General features: G+C 44.0%; 1 protein-coding gene across 1 annotated transcript in view; it reads right to left on the bottom strand.

The window, feature by feature from the left end:
• LOC132834281 (dynein axonemal heavy chain 8-like) overlaps positions 1-17,604 on the bottom strand; it is a 1,170,382-nt gene that overhangs the window by 1,135,448 nt on the left and 17,330 nt on the right. The window contains exon 3 of the mRNA XM_060853001.1: positions 12,620-12,704. Coding sequence (XP_060708984.1) covers positions 12,620-12,704 — 85 coding nt within the window. The remainder of the gene's footprint in view (positions 1-12,619; positions 12,705-17,604) is intronic.

Genomic DNA, 17,604 nt, shown 5'->3' with positions numbered 1-17,604 from the left:
TCCTTACCCCTATAGTTGGTTTGCCTGGTTTCTGCCAGGGACAATTTTTAAACTCTGGGCAGCTAGGGGAGTTTACTGTTTGGATGATTTATTTGAGGGGGGAAATCATGATGTCCTTTGACCAAATAATCTGTAAATATGGAATATCTAGCAGGAGTTTTATAGTTTCTTCCAGATTAGATTTTATATTCAAAAAGAAACTAAGCTTTTTACTGACTTCTAAAGATCTGACACAGAGAAGAGACTGCTTCATGCCAAAAGCACTCGCTTAGTGAGTACCCTTTATCATCTGTTGGGAGGTGTCCCTCGGCTTGATACTGAGCAACTACATGAGGTTTGGGAGAGAGTTAGGAGGCGAGATCTCTTCTGAGGCGTGGGAGGATATTTGTGAGAATGCAAAAAAGATTTTGATTTGTAATAGAGCCCATGCCATGCAATTGAAGATTCTTCATAAGGTCCATCTGGCCCCAAAGCATTTCTCTAAATTTAAGATGGGAGTATCTTCAATGTGTCCCAAGTATAAAATAAGTACTGGTACTTTCACTCATTGTCCGTGGTCCTGCCACAGGCTTCATACATACTGGTGTGCTGTGTCAGGAGTAATAGAGAGGGTCTTGGGGATCGAAGTTAAGATGGACCTGATCTCTCTTATCCTGGGCCTGCCCAATTTATCTTCTTTAGATACACATGGGAGAAATTTTCTTAATATTTTTACTTTTTGTGCGAGGAAAAACATTGTGATGAGCTGGGTTAAGCTCCCACAGAATCAAGATTTTAGTGTAACTTTTGGTCATTGCTGGAGTCTTGAAGCTGGATATGAAAGCTGTTACTCCTCTCTTTAATGCAGCTAAAAGCTTGGGTTCTGTTTCAACTGTCAGAATTGGATGTGAGACAATCTATCTTACTGAATTTGCTTGCCAAGGACGTGTTTATGGCAAGTTGCTACCTAGGAACAGTTGCCACCTAGGAACAGTTGCCATTTTATGGTTAAATAATAGAACATAGAACATAGAACAATACAGCGCAGTACAGGCCCTTTGGCCCTCGATGTTGCGCCGATTCAAGCCCACCTAACCTACACTAGCCCACTATCCTCCAAATGCCTATCCAATGCCCGTTTAAATGCCCATAAAGAGGGAGAGTCCATCACTGCTACTGGCAGGGCATTCCATGAACTCATGCCTCGCTGAGTAAAGAATCTACCCCTAACATCTGTCCTATACTTACCACCCCTTAATTTAAAGCTATGCCCCCTCATAATAGCTGACTCCATACGTGGAAAAAGGTTCTCATGCTCAACCCTATCTAAACCCCTAATCATCTTGTACACCTCTATCAAGTCACCCCTAAACATAGAACATAGAACATAGAAGGATACAGCGCAGTACAGGCCCTTCGGCCCTCGATGTTGCGCCGACCGAATCCTACCTAACCTATACTAGCCCAATAACTTCCAAATGCCTATCCAATGCCCGCTTAAATGACCATAAAGAAGGAGAGTTCACCACTGATACGGGCAGGGCATTCCATGAACTCACAACCCGCTGTGTGAAGAATCTACCCCTAACATCTGTCCTATACCTACCACCCCTTAATTTAAAGCTATGTCCCCTAGTAACCCCTGACTCCATTAGTGGTAAAAGGTTCTTAGTATCTACCCTATCTAAACCCCTAATCATCTTATACACTTCTATCAGATCTCCCCTAAACCTTCTCTTCTCCAATGAGAACAGCCCCAAGTGCCTCAGCCTTTCCTCATAAGATTTTCCTACCATTCCAGGCAACATCCTGGTAAACCTCCTCTGCACTCGCTCTAAAGCTTCCACATCCTTCCTATAGTATGGCGACCAAAACTGCACACAATACTCCAGATGCGGCCGCACCAGAGTCTTACACAACTGCAACATGACCTCAGGATTCTGGAACTCAATTCCTCTACCAATAAAAGCCAGTACGCCATACGCCTTCTTCACAGCACTATTTACCTGGGTGGCAACTTTCAGAAATCTGTGTACATGAACACCAAGATCCCTCTGCTCAACCACACTACCAAGTATCCGACCATTAGCCCAGTACCCCATCTTCTTGTTACTCTTACCAAAGTGAATCACTACACTTACCTACATTGAACTCCATTTGCCACCTTTCTGCCCAGCTCTGCAGCTTATCTATATCCCGCTGTAACTTGCCACATCCTTCCTCACTGTCAATAATTCCACTGACTTTCGTATCATCTGCAAACTTGCTCACCCAACCTTCTAGCCCCTCCTCCAGATCATTTATAAAAATGACAAACAGCAATGGTCCCAAAACAGATCCTTGCGGAACACCACTGGTAACTGCACTCCAAGACGAACGTTTACCATCAACTACTACCCTCTGTCTTCTTCCAGCCAGCCAATTCCTAATCCAAACCTCCAAAGCACCCTCAATGCCATACTTCCGTATTTTTTGCATGAGCCTACCATGGGGAACCTTATCAAATGCCTTACTAAAATCCATATACACCACATCTACCGCTTTACCCTTGTCCACCTCCTTAGTCACCTTCTCAAAGAATTCAATAAGGTTTGTGAGGCACGACCTGCCCTTCACAAAACCATAGCTGAAAATGTGTTGCTGGAAAAGCGCAGCAGGTCAGGCAGCATCCAAGGAACAGGAAATTCGACGTTTCAGGCATAAACTTATGCCCGAAACGTCAAATTTCCTGTTCCTAGAATGCTGCCTGACCTGCTGCGCTTTTCCAGCAACACATTTTCAGCTCTGATCTCCAGCTTCTGCGACCTCACTTTCTCCTCTTCACAAAACCATGCTGACTATCCTTGATCACATTATTCCTATCGAGATGTTCATAAATTCTCTTACAATTCTCTCTAAGACTTTGCCCACAACAGAAGTGAGACTCACCGGCCTACAGTTACTAGGATTATCCCTACTCCCATTCTTGAACAGGGGAACCACATTTGCTATCCTCCAGTCTTCTGGCACTATTCCTGTAGACAAGGACATAAAAATCAAGGCCAATGGCTCTGCAATCTCCTCCCTTGCTTCCCAGGGAATCCTAGGATAAATGCCATCAGGCCCAGGGGACTAATCTATTTTCACCCTTTCTAGAATTTCCAACACCTCTTCCCTACATACCTCAAAGCCATCCATTCTAATTAATTGTGACTCAACATTCACATCGGCAACAATGTCCTGTTCCTGAGAGAATACTGACGAAAAGTATTCATCCAGTGTCTCTCCAATGTCTTCAGCCTCCACGCGCAACTTCCCACTACTATCCTTGACTGGACCTATTCCTACCTTAGTCTTTCTTTTATTCCTGACATTCCTACAGAAAGCATTTAGGTTTTCCCTAATCCTACCAACCAAGGACTTTTCATGTCCCCTCCTTGCTGCTCTTAGCTCTCCCTTTAGATCCTTCCAGGCTACCTTATAACTCTCAATCGCCCCAATTGAACCTTCATGCCTCATCTTTACATAGGCCGCCCTCTTCCCTTTAACAAGGGATTCCAGTTCCTTATTAAACCATGGCTCCCTCACACGACCCTTTCCTCCCTGCCTGACAGGTACATACTTATCAAGGACACTCAATAGTTGCTCCTTGAATAAGCTCCACATATCGATTGTGCCCTTCCCTTGAAGCCTACTTTTCCAAGCCACGCATCCTAAGTCATGCCTCACCGCATCATAATTTCCCTGCCCCCAGCTATAACTCTTGCCCTGTAGTGCACACTTATCCCTCTCCATCACTAGAGATTGTGGTCACTGAATTGTGGTCACTGTCCCCAAAGTGCTCACCTACCTCCAATTCTAATACCTGGCCTGGTTCGTTACCCAGAACCAAATCCAGTATGGCCTCACCTCTTGTTGGCCTGTCTACATATTGTGTCAGGAAACCCTCCTGCACACATTGGACAAACACCGACCCATCTAACGTACTCAAGCTATAGCTTTCCCAATCAAAGTTAAAGTGCCCCATAACAACCATCCTATTACTTTCACTCTTCTCCTGAATCATTCTCGCAATCCTTTCTGCTACGTCTCTAGGACTATTAGGAGGCCTGTAGAAAACTCCTAAAAGGGTGACCTCACCTTTCCTATTTCTAACCTCAGCCCAAACTACCTCAGATGGCGAGTCTTCATCCATTGTCCTTTCCACCGCTGTAATACTATCCTTGACTAGCAATGCCACACCTTCCCCTCTTTTACCCCCACCTCTGACCCTACTAAAGCATTTAAACTCTGGAACCTGCAACAGCCAATCCTGTCCCTGTTCTACCCATGTCTCCGTAACAGCCACAACATCGAAATCCCAGGTACCAACTCACGCTGCAAGTTCACCTACCTTATTTCGTATACTTCTCGCATTGAAGTATACACACTTCAAGCCACTTTCCTGTTTGCAGGCACCCTCCTTCGAGATTGATGCCATGTTCCTAACTTCCCTACACTCCAGGTCCTGCACCCTAAAGCTACAGTCTAGGTTCCCATGCCCCTGCAGAGTTAATTTAAACCCCCCAAAGAGCACTATCAAACCTCCCCCAAAGGATACTGGTGCCCCTCAGGTTAGGTGTAGACGATCCTGTTTATAGAGGTCCCACCTTCCCCAGAAAGAACCCCAGTTATCCAGATACCAGAATCCCTCCCTTCTGCACCATCCCTGTAGCCACGCATTTAACTGTTCTCTCTCTCTATTCCTCGACTCTCTATCACGTGGCACGGGTAACAAACCAAAGACAACAACTCTGTTTGTTCTAACTCTGAGCTTCCAACCTAGCTCCCTGAAAGCCTGCCTAACATCCTCATCCCTCTTCCTACCTATGTCGTTGGTGCCAATGTGGACCACGACTTCGGGCTGCTCCCCCTCCCCCTTAAGGACCCGAAAACACAATCAGAGACGTCACATACCCTTGCACCTGGGAGGCAACATACCAATCGTGAGTCTCTCTCACCCCACAAAACCGCCTATTCGTGCCCCGAACTATCGAGTCCCCAATAACTATTGCTCTGCTCTTCTCCACCCTTCCCTTCTGAGCAATGGGCACAGGCTCCATGCCAGAGACCTGAACCCCATTGCTTACCCCTGGTAAGTCCCCCCCCCCACAAGTATCCAAAACGGTATGCTTTTCTTGAGGAGAACGGCCACAGGGGGTCCCTGCACTGGCTGCTTCCTCCCAGTCCCCCTCACTGTCACCCATCTGTCTGCAATCTTTGGAGTTACTACTTCCCCAAAGCTCCAATCTATGACCCCATCTGCCTCCCGAATGATCCTAAGTTCATCCAACTCCAGCTCCAGTTCCCTAACACGGCCTTGGAGGAGCTGGAGATGGGTGCACACTTCCTGCAAGTGTAATCAGCAGGAACGACCATGGCATCCCTCACTTCAAACATGTTGCAAGAGGAACATTGCACTGCCTTCACTGCCATCCCTCTAAAAGTAACCTTTTAAAAAAACTAGGTCTAAAGAATAGAATAAGCAAAATGCAGCACTTACCTGCTTATCACAACGGGTCTTATTATTAGGTTAGAGGAGGATGGCAGGTGGGAGGCACAACCTCTGTAGTGCCTCGGGTTCCTCTCCTGCGCGCCTTTATAGGAAAAAAGCCTACCCCGGTAAGCTTGCGCTACACCAGCTTCCGGGTCCGTTCTGTGCTTTTTTTAAAAAAAAACTTTTAAATTTAAACGGTTAAACAAACGTAACTGTGTCTACAAGCAGACACTGCCAAACAGCCCTTACCTGCTCCGCCGAGAGAGTGAGCCAAATCTAGTACTCTGGTAAGTTTTCCAAAAAAAAGTTATTCCAATTCTTCCTTCCTTTGTTTGTATTTTAATCTATTGCAAGAATAAAGTGTGTTTTGCTTCAAGCCTGGTAGTTTGATTAATCAAATTGCATCTGGAACACAAAGCCTTACACTTGCTTTTAAAAAGAAGAAGAAGTAGTTGGGGTCTAGGCTATCTTCTTAATAATGTTTGAGTGGCTTTGGTCTGGTCTGAGACATAGAAGACACTTACTTTTATCAGTTGAGGCATAGATCATCATCATATATCATAATCATAATCAAAACAAATATGATTGAGAGCTATGTTGGAATTTTGCAGAACTTTGGTTAGCCACAGCTGCTTGACTCTACACAGCCCTGGTCACCACATGTAGGAGGGAGGACAGAGGAGATTCACCAGGATATCGCTTAGGAAGGGGCATTTCATGTATGAAAAGAGGCTCACTAAGCTAGGTTGTTATGTCCAGAGCAGAGAAGATTGAGTGGGGATCTGATTAAGGTGTATTGGATTATGAGGGACATGAATAGAACATAGAAAAGTACAGCACAGTATATGCCCTTTGGGCCTTAATGTTGTGCCAACTTTTTATCCTACTCTAAGATGAAACTAATCTACATGACCTTTGTTTTTCTATCATTCATGTTCCTGTCCAAGAGTCGCTTAAATGTCCCTAATGTATCTAACTCTACCACCACTGTTGGCAGTGCATTCCACCTATCTACCATTCTCTGTGTAAAGAACCCAGCTCTGACATCCCTAAACATTCCTCCAATCACCTTAAAATTATGTCCCCTTGTGATATCCATTTCGGCCCAGGCAAAAAAAAAAGTCTCCAGTTATCTACTCTATCTATTGATCTTGTACACCTCTATCAAGTCACCTCCCATCTTTCTTCACTCCAATGAGAAAAGCCCTAGGTCCCTTATCCTTTCTTCATGAGAGATGCTAGCACCCTGGTAAATCTCCTCTGCACCCTCTCTGAAGCTTCCATATCCTCCAATAATGAGGAGACCAGAAGAGAACACAACATTCCAAATGCAATGTAACCAGGACTTTACACAGCTGCAGGAGAAAGTGAAGACTGCAGATGCTGGAGATCAGAGTCTAAAAGTGTGGTGCGAGAAAAGCACAGCCAGTCAGGCAGCATCCGAGGAGCAGGAGAGTTGATGTTTCAAGCATAACTGTTTGTCAAGAATGTGTGTGTGTGTGTGTGTGTGTGTGTGTGTGTGTGTGTGTGTGTGGAGAGAAGAGAGGAGTGTGCAGCAAAATAGCTGGAAATGTAATAGGTAGGTGAAGGTGGGAGTGATGGTGATAGATCAAAGACGAGGGTGGAACAGACAGGTGGGAAGGGAGATGGACAGGTAAGACAGTTCAAGAGGGCAGTGCTGAGTTGAGGGTTGGATCTGGGATAAAGTGGGTGCAGGTGAAATGAAGAAACTGATGAAATCAACATTGATCTGCGTGGTTGGAGGGTCCCAATGCAGAAGATGAGGCATTCTTCCTCTAGACCCTGTACACATCCATCCGCCATGATGAAGGCCTCCACGCTCTCGTTTCTTCCTCTCCCACCAACCCAACCAGCACCCTTCCACTGACACCACTAAACAACCCCATAGTCCTGTGGCCAAACACATCAACTCCCCCTCCCACTCTGCCAAGGACATTCAAGATCCTTGGCCTCCTCCAACGCCAAACTTTAGCCACCCGACACTTGGAGGAAGAACACCTCATCTTCTGCTTTGGGACCTTCCAACCTCACGGAATCAATGTTGATTTCACCAACTTCCTCATATCCCCTATCCCCAACATATCCCAGGTCCAACCTCCAACTTGGCACCACCCTCCTGAATTTTCCTACCTGTCCATCTTCCTTCCCACCTATCTGCTCCACCCTCCTCTCCGACCTATCACCATCATTCCCCACCTTCATCTACCTATTGCATTCCCAACAACCTTCCCCCCAGCCTCACACCCCTCCCATTTATCTCTCAGCCCCCTTGTCCGCACCCCGCCATTCCTGATGAAGAGCTCTTGCTCGAAACATCAACTCTCCTACTCCTCAGATGCTGCCTGGCCGACTACATTTTTCCAGCACACACTTTTCAACTTCATAGAGCTGCAGCATAACCTCATGGCTTTTAAACTCAATCCCCCGCTAACGAAAGTCTCTGCTCGGTTTCACCAATGTACCATGCCTTAGGGCATCCTTGCCTGCAGCATATGAGATAGACAACATTGGCTGAGTCGTATGAGTACCTGCCAGGAGTGTTCCCTAGCAATTGGAGAACACTTCAGCGGTTCAGGACATTCGACCCGGATTTTTGGGTGACCATCCTCCAAGGCAGACTTTTTGACAGGCAACAGCAAAAAGTGGCCGAGCAGGGACTGTACACTGCAGTACACCAGAACTGCAAAAAGAGGAAGAGGAACACCTATACAAGGTATTCGCCAAAAACGGATACCCACGCAACTTTATCAACAGATGCCTAAGAGATAGACCACGGAACGAGGACATGCCACAACCAAAAGGACTAGCCACACTACCATACATCAGGAGCGTTTCAGAACTGACAGCCAGACTACTGCGACCCTTAGGATTCATAACGGCACACAAACCAACAGCCACGCTCAGACAACAACTTACTAGAACAAAGGAGCCAATACCCAATATGAGCAAAACTAATGTAGTTTACAAAATACCATGCAAGGACTGCACAAAACACTATATAGGACAAACAGGAAGACAGCTAACAATCCGCATACATGAACATCAACTAGCCACGAAACGACACGACCAGCTATCCCTAGTAGCCACACACTCAGACAACAAGCAACATGAATTCGACTGGGAAAACACTACTATCATAGGGCAAGCCAGACAGAGAACAGCCAGGGAATTCCTAGAGGCATGGCATTCATCCACAAATTCCATCAACAGACACATCGACCTGGACCCAATATACCAATCACTACAGCGGACAGCTGAAACTGACACCCAGAAGCGGCAAGGACAGACCACTATAAATGCCGGAAGAAACATCAAAGAAGCGCTTCGCAGGTGGCTCCACAGCACTGATGATGGCTCCTAGCCAGGGGACGAAACGTTTGCAACAAAAACTTCCAGCTCGGCGAACAGAACCACTACTATAAGTTCGGTACCCATAGGGAGGGCCTCAACCAGGGCCTTGGGTTCATGTCACACTACAAATGAGCACCATTGCACCACACACAGACACACACACAGACACACACACACACAGACACACAGACACACAGACACACAGACACACAGACACACAGACACACAGACACACACACATTTGTGGAGCGAATATCCACGTAAGACTCTGTTAACTCATTTTTTAGATTAGAATCAGTCTAAACATTATGACAGAGTCAACAGCGCACGGGGGCTAACACCTTCAACACAATATCTGAGCTGACACCAATTGTTAAAGTTAACTTGAGAATGTAACTTGTAAAAAAAAAGGTTTTGTGATTTACATATGAAAGAAGTTAAACGAACATGGTCATTCTAACAGATGAGAGACTTAACAAACAATCAAGGTATTTTTCAATGTATAATTTCAGTCACATCACACTACATACCTTTGCTATAAATTCTGTGTCTTACAATTGTGTACTCCACAACCACCCGATGAAGGAGTGGTGCTCTGAAAGCTAGTGCTTCCAATTAAACCTGTTGGACTATAACCTGGTGTTGAGCAATTTTTAACTTTGTACATCCCAGTCCAACACCGGCATTTCCAGATGCTACCAAACCTGCTGATCTTTTTAGTAAAAAGTGAGGTCTGCAGACGCTGGAGATCAGAGCTGAAAATGTGTTGCTGGTTAAAGCACAGCAGGTTAGGCAGCATCCAAGGAACAGGAAATTCGACGTTTTGGGCCAGAGCCCTTCATCATCATTCCTGATGAAGGGCTCTGGCCCAAAACGTCGAATTTCCTGTTCCTTGGATGCTGCCTAACCTGCTGTGCTTTAACCAGCAACACATTTTCAGTGCTGATCTTTTTATACAATTTCTGTTTTTGTTTGTGAATAAAAAGCAGCTGATCTCCTTAGTCAAAAAGGTCAAGAGAAAGGTGGCACATTTTTAAAAAGGAAGGCTTTAAAGGGCTCTTGACAAAAAACATTTTCACCCAGCATGTGTTGAGGTTCTGGAATAGGTTGTCTGGCAGTGTAGTTGAGCTGGATATCTTGCCAACCTTTAAAAAGTATTCAGATGAGCACTTGAAGTGTCATAATATTCAGAGTTATGGGCCTAGTGCAAAAAAAATGAGATCAGTGCAGTGTAGGTATTTTTGGCAGTACAGACACGATGGGTCAAAGGGCGTCTTCTGTCCCATATGATTCTATGATTTTATGATCTTCCCTTAATGAGGGAATCAAAACTGTTCAGAGTACTCCAGATGTGGTCTCACTAGTACTTTGCACAGGCATCCCTACTCTTATACTTCAGGCCCCTTGAAATAAAAGTTAACATTCTATTTTCCTCCAGATTACCTGTGTGCTGGCCTTCTGCGTTTTGTGCACAAGTACCCTTAAGTTCCTTTGTGTTACAGCTTTCTACATTTTTCTCTATTTAAGTAATACTGTGTTATTTTGTTCTCCTTTCCAAATGAACTTCACATGTTCCCACATTATACTCCATTTGCCAACTTTTTGCCCACTTAACCTATCAGTAGCTCTCTGCAAACTGTATCCATCTTGCAATCTGACTTTTCATCTATTGTTTTGTCATCTGCAAATCTAACTACAGTACATTCACTTCTTACCTCCAAAGTTATTAGTATATATTGTCAGAAGTTATAGTTCCAGCACTGTCCCTATGAAAACCCACTGGTTACAGGTCACCAATCTGGAAAAAACCCCGATCTCCATTCATGTTTCCTGCCCATTACCTAATTCTCTATCCACACAAATATGCTACCTCAATTTTCTATGCAAAAGCACCACTGATATGGTGAGAACAGGGAACAACATTCATTGTCACCACCAACCATGTCATCAAATTACCATTTACAGACAAGTAGAGAACTCATCAAATGCTATCCATGGTATACTCTGTCTGTTTGGTGCACTTGAAGAAGTCATTTCTGACCATGGACCACCATGTATGAACTGAATATTCAGGGATATTTGTGGCAAATGAGGCATGAACTATATGATGTCTTCATTATATTACTCCAGACCAAATGGTCAAGCTAAATGAGTGGCTCACACCGTTGAATATCATTCTAAAATGCAGGACAAGGAAACAAGATTTTCATGTTGCTGTGTTCCATCTCAGAGCTACAAATCTGGATGTGGGATTACCTTCAAAGACAAATGAGGATGCTCTTGCCAAACTACCACCTAACCATATTCTCTGAGATTCAGCATGAACTTCTCAACAAACAAGTGAGAATGAAGATAGTTTGCGATGAGCATACAGGTGTAGAATTAGCTTAATTACACGTAGAACGAAAGGTCAGAGTCATAAACCCCACAATGAAAATTGCTTATCCATAGACCAAAAGAGAAAATGCTGGAAAATCTCAGCAGGTCTGACAGCATCTGTAAGGAGAGAAAAGAGCTGATGTTTCGAGTCTAACTGACCCTTTGTCAAAGCTTATCCACAGTATGCAGTTAGATCTAATGTGGTAATATTGAAGAGGAACAGAAGCCAAGCTACTACCAACTACCCTCTGAAGCAAAGGTTATCACACTGGCACACCACCTACTGTCCCTCAGACTCCAACTAGCACTGAAGGGGAAGAAAGAAGAATGCTTCACTCCAGGGCTGGAGCATGCGAAAATGACAACAGCTGCAATTCTATCACTGCTGTGGAAACACAGTTAAGGCTCGAAAGCTATGCGTCCTTTGTGTTCAAAGGGGCTGCTAAAATTGTGGTCTCTGGCCTTTTTACTGGTTTTAAATGATATTGGACAAACAGGCAGAAAGCTAGCCACCAGAATACATGGACATCAACTAACCACAAAATGACATAATCTCTCTCATTAGTATCCTTACATAGAGATGAAGATGCACACCACTTCAACTAGGAAGACACAACCGTTCTAGGACAAACCAGAGACATGCACGAGAATTCCTAGAAGCACGGCATTTCAACTGGAACTCTATCAACAAACACATTGAGTTGGACCCTATCTACCACCTCCTGAGAAAAAGAACAGGAAATTGCATCACCATGGGAAATGATGTCATCACAGGAAATGACATAATCAATCCAAAGAAACCCAAACATATAAATAGAAAGCAGGAATCATCAACAGTGCTTCGTCTGGAGGTCCACTGAAGATGTTACCTAGTAGGGTGATGAAACGTTTGGAAATTAACCTTCTAGCTCAGCCAGCAAATCTACATCCAGAACCTCAACCTGAGCTATAAATCTTTTCAAATCTCGCTAAGTACTCCATTTTGGAGTCACAAAATCCTGACATAAGCTTTTATTATTTATTAATTACAAACTCAGAATCCAACACACAATGGCCACTTTAAGTGGCCTATACATGAAAACACAATCCCAGTTAATGCCCTCTAGCTGAACCGAAATAAGTGGACCCACCAAGCATTTACTATACCGTCTGTTTTCATTATGGTATAAACTAGCCATGGATTTATAGAAATAAACTATCAACCAGGTGGTCAAAACTTAAAATCTCAAAAAGTGTATATCGTCATTGAATAAAATCTGATTTGATTTTAAAATTATACAGTTACATAGCTTCAGTTTTAAGATTGTATGCATGTTCAGGAGAATGCACTCATAAATCAATTGTGCTTTAGTCACACATATTAATAATATTTACCGATTATTGGTGGTTCAGCTTCTTGATAAAAAAACACTATAGATTTGGTACCTCCTTTGGAGAAGAAATCATCAAATGGTTGAAACTGTCAAAAAAAAAATGAAAACATGTTTTTCATCTCAACTTGTGTTTCATTTAAGTAGATTTAATTGCTATGGTTCAATAAGTTCTTCATAACATCAAACAAACAAAAATGAAATTGACACAGATTTTCTTGACAGTGAACTTAGAAAGCATTACAATGGCCCCAAGTTTCATATCTCTGAATTGTTGGAATCTGGCCGTACAACCAGAGATACACATTAGGGCTGTGTGAAAGTCCTAATTGCAATGACTTACATGTGAATTGTCTGAGAATTTTATTAAGCAATTTCACCAATCGCATGATCTCTCCTTGAAAATCTTCAACTTTGAAAGAGAGTCAGAAACTAAAGTCAGTAAATTTACCTGAATATTTGGCCAGGAAATATTAGACAACTAATCTTGCTAATGGACAACTCCCAAACTGACATTTCAGTCATTCACAGTCTATGTAGTCACCTACCATCGACCCCATTGACAACCTTGTTGCACATAAATTCCTGAAACATCTGACAATCTCTCTGAACAAATGATTATCTCCACTGGCACAGCAAGTATTATCCCTGATAGCCTAACTGTCCCTCTGACTTCCTGACGATCCTTTTACTCTCTGACTAACCATCTAATAACCCTGACACCCAACAGCTCCTGACCCTCTGACTAACCCTAGTTCCCTGACAACTGCAGCTTAGCAAGAATCCATCTGTTCAATCCACCAAGTCAGTCACCTACAACATCACCCTCATGCTTCCATTTCTCTGCCACAAAAACAGGCTCAATCACTAAAACTACAAAAATAAACAGAACATTTGTTTCAATAAAAATAAAGACTTCTGCAAAACACGTGGCAGCTCCATGGTATCCAGTCAGGGGAGCTAACTCCTGGAAGTCCTCCACATTGACTCTGAACCTTACATGGCAGGAGGGCATATCATTAAGGATGGCTTTGCTACAATACTTAGTGATGTATTTAGCTCAACCCATTTGAGTGGAATGAGGAATAGTAAGAGAAAGAAGTCACTTCTGCTACAGATTCCGTAACAGAAACAACAATATCGGATAATCAGTACAAGAAGTGGTACTGGGGCTCACAGTATAGGGACATCAAAAATTATGGATAACTTTAATCTTCATATAAACTGGAAAATCAGATTGTCAATAGAACAAAGAACAAAGAACATTACAACTCAGGAACAGGCCCTTCAGCCCTCCAAAGCTGTGCTGATCCATATCCTCTATCTAAATCTGCTGCCTATTTTCTAAGGATCTGTATCCCTTTGCTCCCTACCCATTCATGTATCTGTCTAGATGATGCTATTGTTTCCGCCCCTATCACCTCCGCTGGCAACATATTTCAGGCACCCACCACCCTCTGTGTGATGAACTTTCCACAAAATTCTCCACTAAAATTTTCCCCTCTCACTTTGAACTCATGACCCCTCATGATTGAATCCAAGGGGACATAAATTTAAGGTGAAGGGTGGAAGGTATAGGGGGGATGTCAGGGGTAGGTTCTTTACCCAGACAGTGGTGAGGGCATGGAATGCGCTGCCTGTTGGACTGGCAGAGTCAGAATCATTGGTGACCTTTAAGCGGCAATTGGATAGGTGGTACGTGGATAGGTGCTTAAGCTAGAACAAATGTTCGGCACAACATCGTGGGCTGAAGGGCCTGTTCTGTGCTGTATTGTTCTATGTTCCACTCTGGGAAAAAGTTTCTTGCTATCTACCCTGTCACATCCTTTTGGTAATGTGGCGACCAGAACTGTACGCAGTATTCCAAATGTAGCCGGACCAAAGTCTTATACAATTATAACATGACCTGCCAACTCATGTACTCAATACTCCATCCGATGAAGGAAAGCATGTTGTATGCCTTCTTGATCACTCTACTGACCGGCATTTGCCACCTTTGGGGAACAATGGACCCAAACACCCAGATCTCTCTGTACATCAATTTTCGCCAGGACCTTTCCATTTACTGTATAGTTTGCTCTGTAACGGCATCCCTCCAAAATGCATCACCTTGCATTTGTCCGGATTGTTCATCTTGGAGCGCAGTTACTAGCGGTGTACCACAAGGATCTGTTTTGGGACCATTGCTTTTTGTTATCTTTATAAATGATCTAGAGGAAGGACTTGAAAGCTGGGTAAGCAAGTTTGCGGATGACACAAAAGTCGGTGGAGTTGTGGATAGTGAGGAAGGAAGTGGTAGGTTACAGCGGGATATAGATAAGTTGCAGAGCTGGACGGAAATGTGGCAAATGGAATTCAATGTAGCTAAGTGCGAAGTCGTTCACTTTGGTAGGAATAACAAGATGATGGATTACTGGGCTAATGGTAGGCTACTTGGTAGTGTGGATGAGCAGAGGGATCTTGGTGTCCATGTACACAGATCTCTGAAAGTTGCCACCCAGGTAAATAGTGCTGTGAGGAAGGCATATGGTGTACTGGGCTTTATTGGCAGAGGAATTGAGTTCCGGAGTCCTGAGGTCATGTTGCAGTTGTATAAGACTCTGGTGCGGCCTCATCTGGAGTATTGTGTGCAGTTTTGGTCGCCATACTATAGGAAGGATGTGGAAGCTTTAGAACGAGTGCAGAGGAGGTTTACCAGGATGTTGCCTGGAATGGTAGGAAAATCTTATGAGGAAAGGCTGAGGCACTTGGGGCTGTTCTCATTGGAGAAGAGAAGGTTTAGGGGAGATCTGATAGAAGTGTATAAGATGATTAGGGGTTTAGATAGGGTAGATACTAAGAACCTTTTACCGCTATGGAGTCAGGTGTTACTAGGGGACATAGCTTTAAATTAAGGGGTGGTAGGTATAGGACAGATGTTAGGGGTAGATTCTTCACACAGCGGGTTGTGAGTTCATGGAATGCCCTGCCCGTATCAGTGGTGAACTCTCCTTCTTTATGGTCATTTAAGCGGGCATTGGATAGGCATTTGGAAGTTATTGGGCTAGTATAGGTTAGGTAGGATTCGGTCGGCGCAACATCGAGGGCCGAAGGGCCTGTACTGCGCTGTATCCTTCTATGTTCTATGAACTCCATCTGCCACTTCTCTGCCCAACCCTCCAAACTATCTATATTCTGCTGTATTCTCTAACAGTCCTCTTCACTGCCTGCTACCCCACCAATCTTAGTGACAGCTGAAACTTGCTAATTTAGGCAACCTACACCTTCCTCCAAATCATTTATGTATAAACAACAGTGATCCCAGCGCGAATCCCTGTGGGACACCACTGGTTAAAGGTCTCCATTTTGAGAAGCTCCCTTCCACTACTACACTGTCTCCTGTTGCCCAACCAGTTCTCTATCCATCCAGTTAGAACACCCTGGACCCCATGTGACTTCACCTTCTTCATCAGCTTACCGTGGGGAACCTTATCAAACGCCTTACTATGACATCTACATCCCTTCCCCCATCAATCAACTTTGTCACCTCTTCAAAGAATTCTATTAGGTTTGTAAAACATGACCTTCCCTGCACAAAACCATGTTGCCTATCACTGGAAAGCCCATTTCCTTCCAAATGGGTATATATCTTATCCGTAAGTATCTTCTCCAGTAACATCTCTATCACTGACATCAGGTTCACAAGTGTGTAATTACCTGGATTATCCCTGCTACTCTTCTTAAACAAGGGGACAACATTAGCAATTCTCCAGTCCTCCAGGACCTCCCCCGTTTTCAAGGATGCTGCAAAGATATCTGTTAAAGCCCCAGTTATTTCCTTCCCTCAGTAACCTGGGATAGATCCCATCTAGACCCGGGACTTGTCCATCTTAATGTCTTTTAGAATACACAACACTTCCTCCCTCCTTATGCCAACTTGACCTGGAGTAATCAAAGATCTATCCCTAATCTCAACCTCCGCCATGTCCATCTCCTCAGTGAATGCCAAAGCAAAGTACTTATTAAGAATCTCACCCATTTTCTCTGGTTCCACGCATATCTTTCCTCCTTTGTTGTTGAATGGGCCAGCTCCTTCTCTACTTATCCTCTTACTCCTTGTGTATGAGAAGTCTTTGGGGTTTTCCTTAACCCTCCTCACTAAAGAGATCACATGACCCTTTTCAGACCTCTTAATTCCTCATTTCAGATTAGATTAGATTAGATTCTCTACAGTGTGGACACAGACCCTTCGGCCCAACAAGTCCACTCCAACCCTCTGAAGAGTAGCGCACCCAAACCCATTTCCCACTGACTAATGCACCTAACACTATGCGCAATTTGGCATGACCAATTCACCTGACCTGCACACTTTTGGACTGAGAGAGGAAACTGAAGCATCAAGAGGAAACCCACGCAGACATGAGGAGAACATGCAAACTCCACACAGACCTCAGGCAAGAATCGAACCCGGGTCCCTGGTGCTGTGAGGCAACAGTGTTAACCACCATGCCACCTCGATTGGTCCTACATTCCCGATATTCTTCCAAAGCTTCAACTGTCTTCAGTCGCCAAGACCTTATGTACTTATCTTTTTCCTCTTTGCTCATTTCACAATTTCACCTGTCATCCGTGGTTCCCTAATCTTGCCATTTCTATCCCTTATTTTCACAGGAACATATCTCTCCTCAACTCTAATCAAATTCTATTTAAAAGCCTCCCACACATCGAATGTGGATTTCCCTTCAAACAATTGTTCCCAATCTACATTGGGAGCAGAGGGGAGGCCATTTTGGATTTGGTACTTGGTAATGAACCAGGACAAGTGATGGGCTTGTTAGTGGGTGAGCATTTAGGTGATGGTGACCACAATTCTGTGACTTTCACCTTGGTTATGGAGAGAGATAGGTGCGTGCAACAGGGCAGGTTTTACAATTGGGGGAAGGGTAAATACGATGCTGCAAGACAGGATCTGAGGAGCATAAATTGGGAGCATAGGCTGTCAGGGAAGGA

The sequence above is a fragment of the Hemiscyllium ocellatum genome, chromosome 3 (genome assembly GCF_020745735.1).
Source record: "Hemiscyllium ocellatum isolate sHemOce1 chromosome 3, sHemOce1.pat.X.cur, whole genome shotgun sequence".
Lineage (NCBI taxonomy): Eukaryota > Metazoa > Chordata > Chondrichthyes > Orectolobiformes > Hemiscylliidae > Hemiscyllium > Hemiscyllium ocellatum.
The sequence above is the reverse complement of the archived record's forward strand: the minus strand, read 5'-3'. Positions and strand labels throughout refer to the sequence as shown.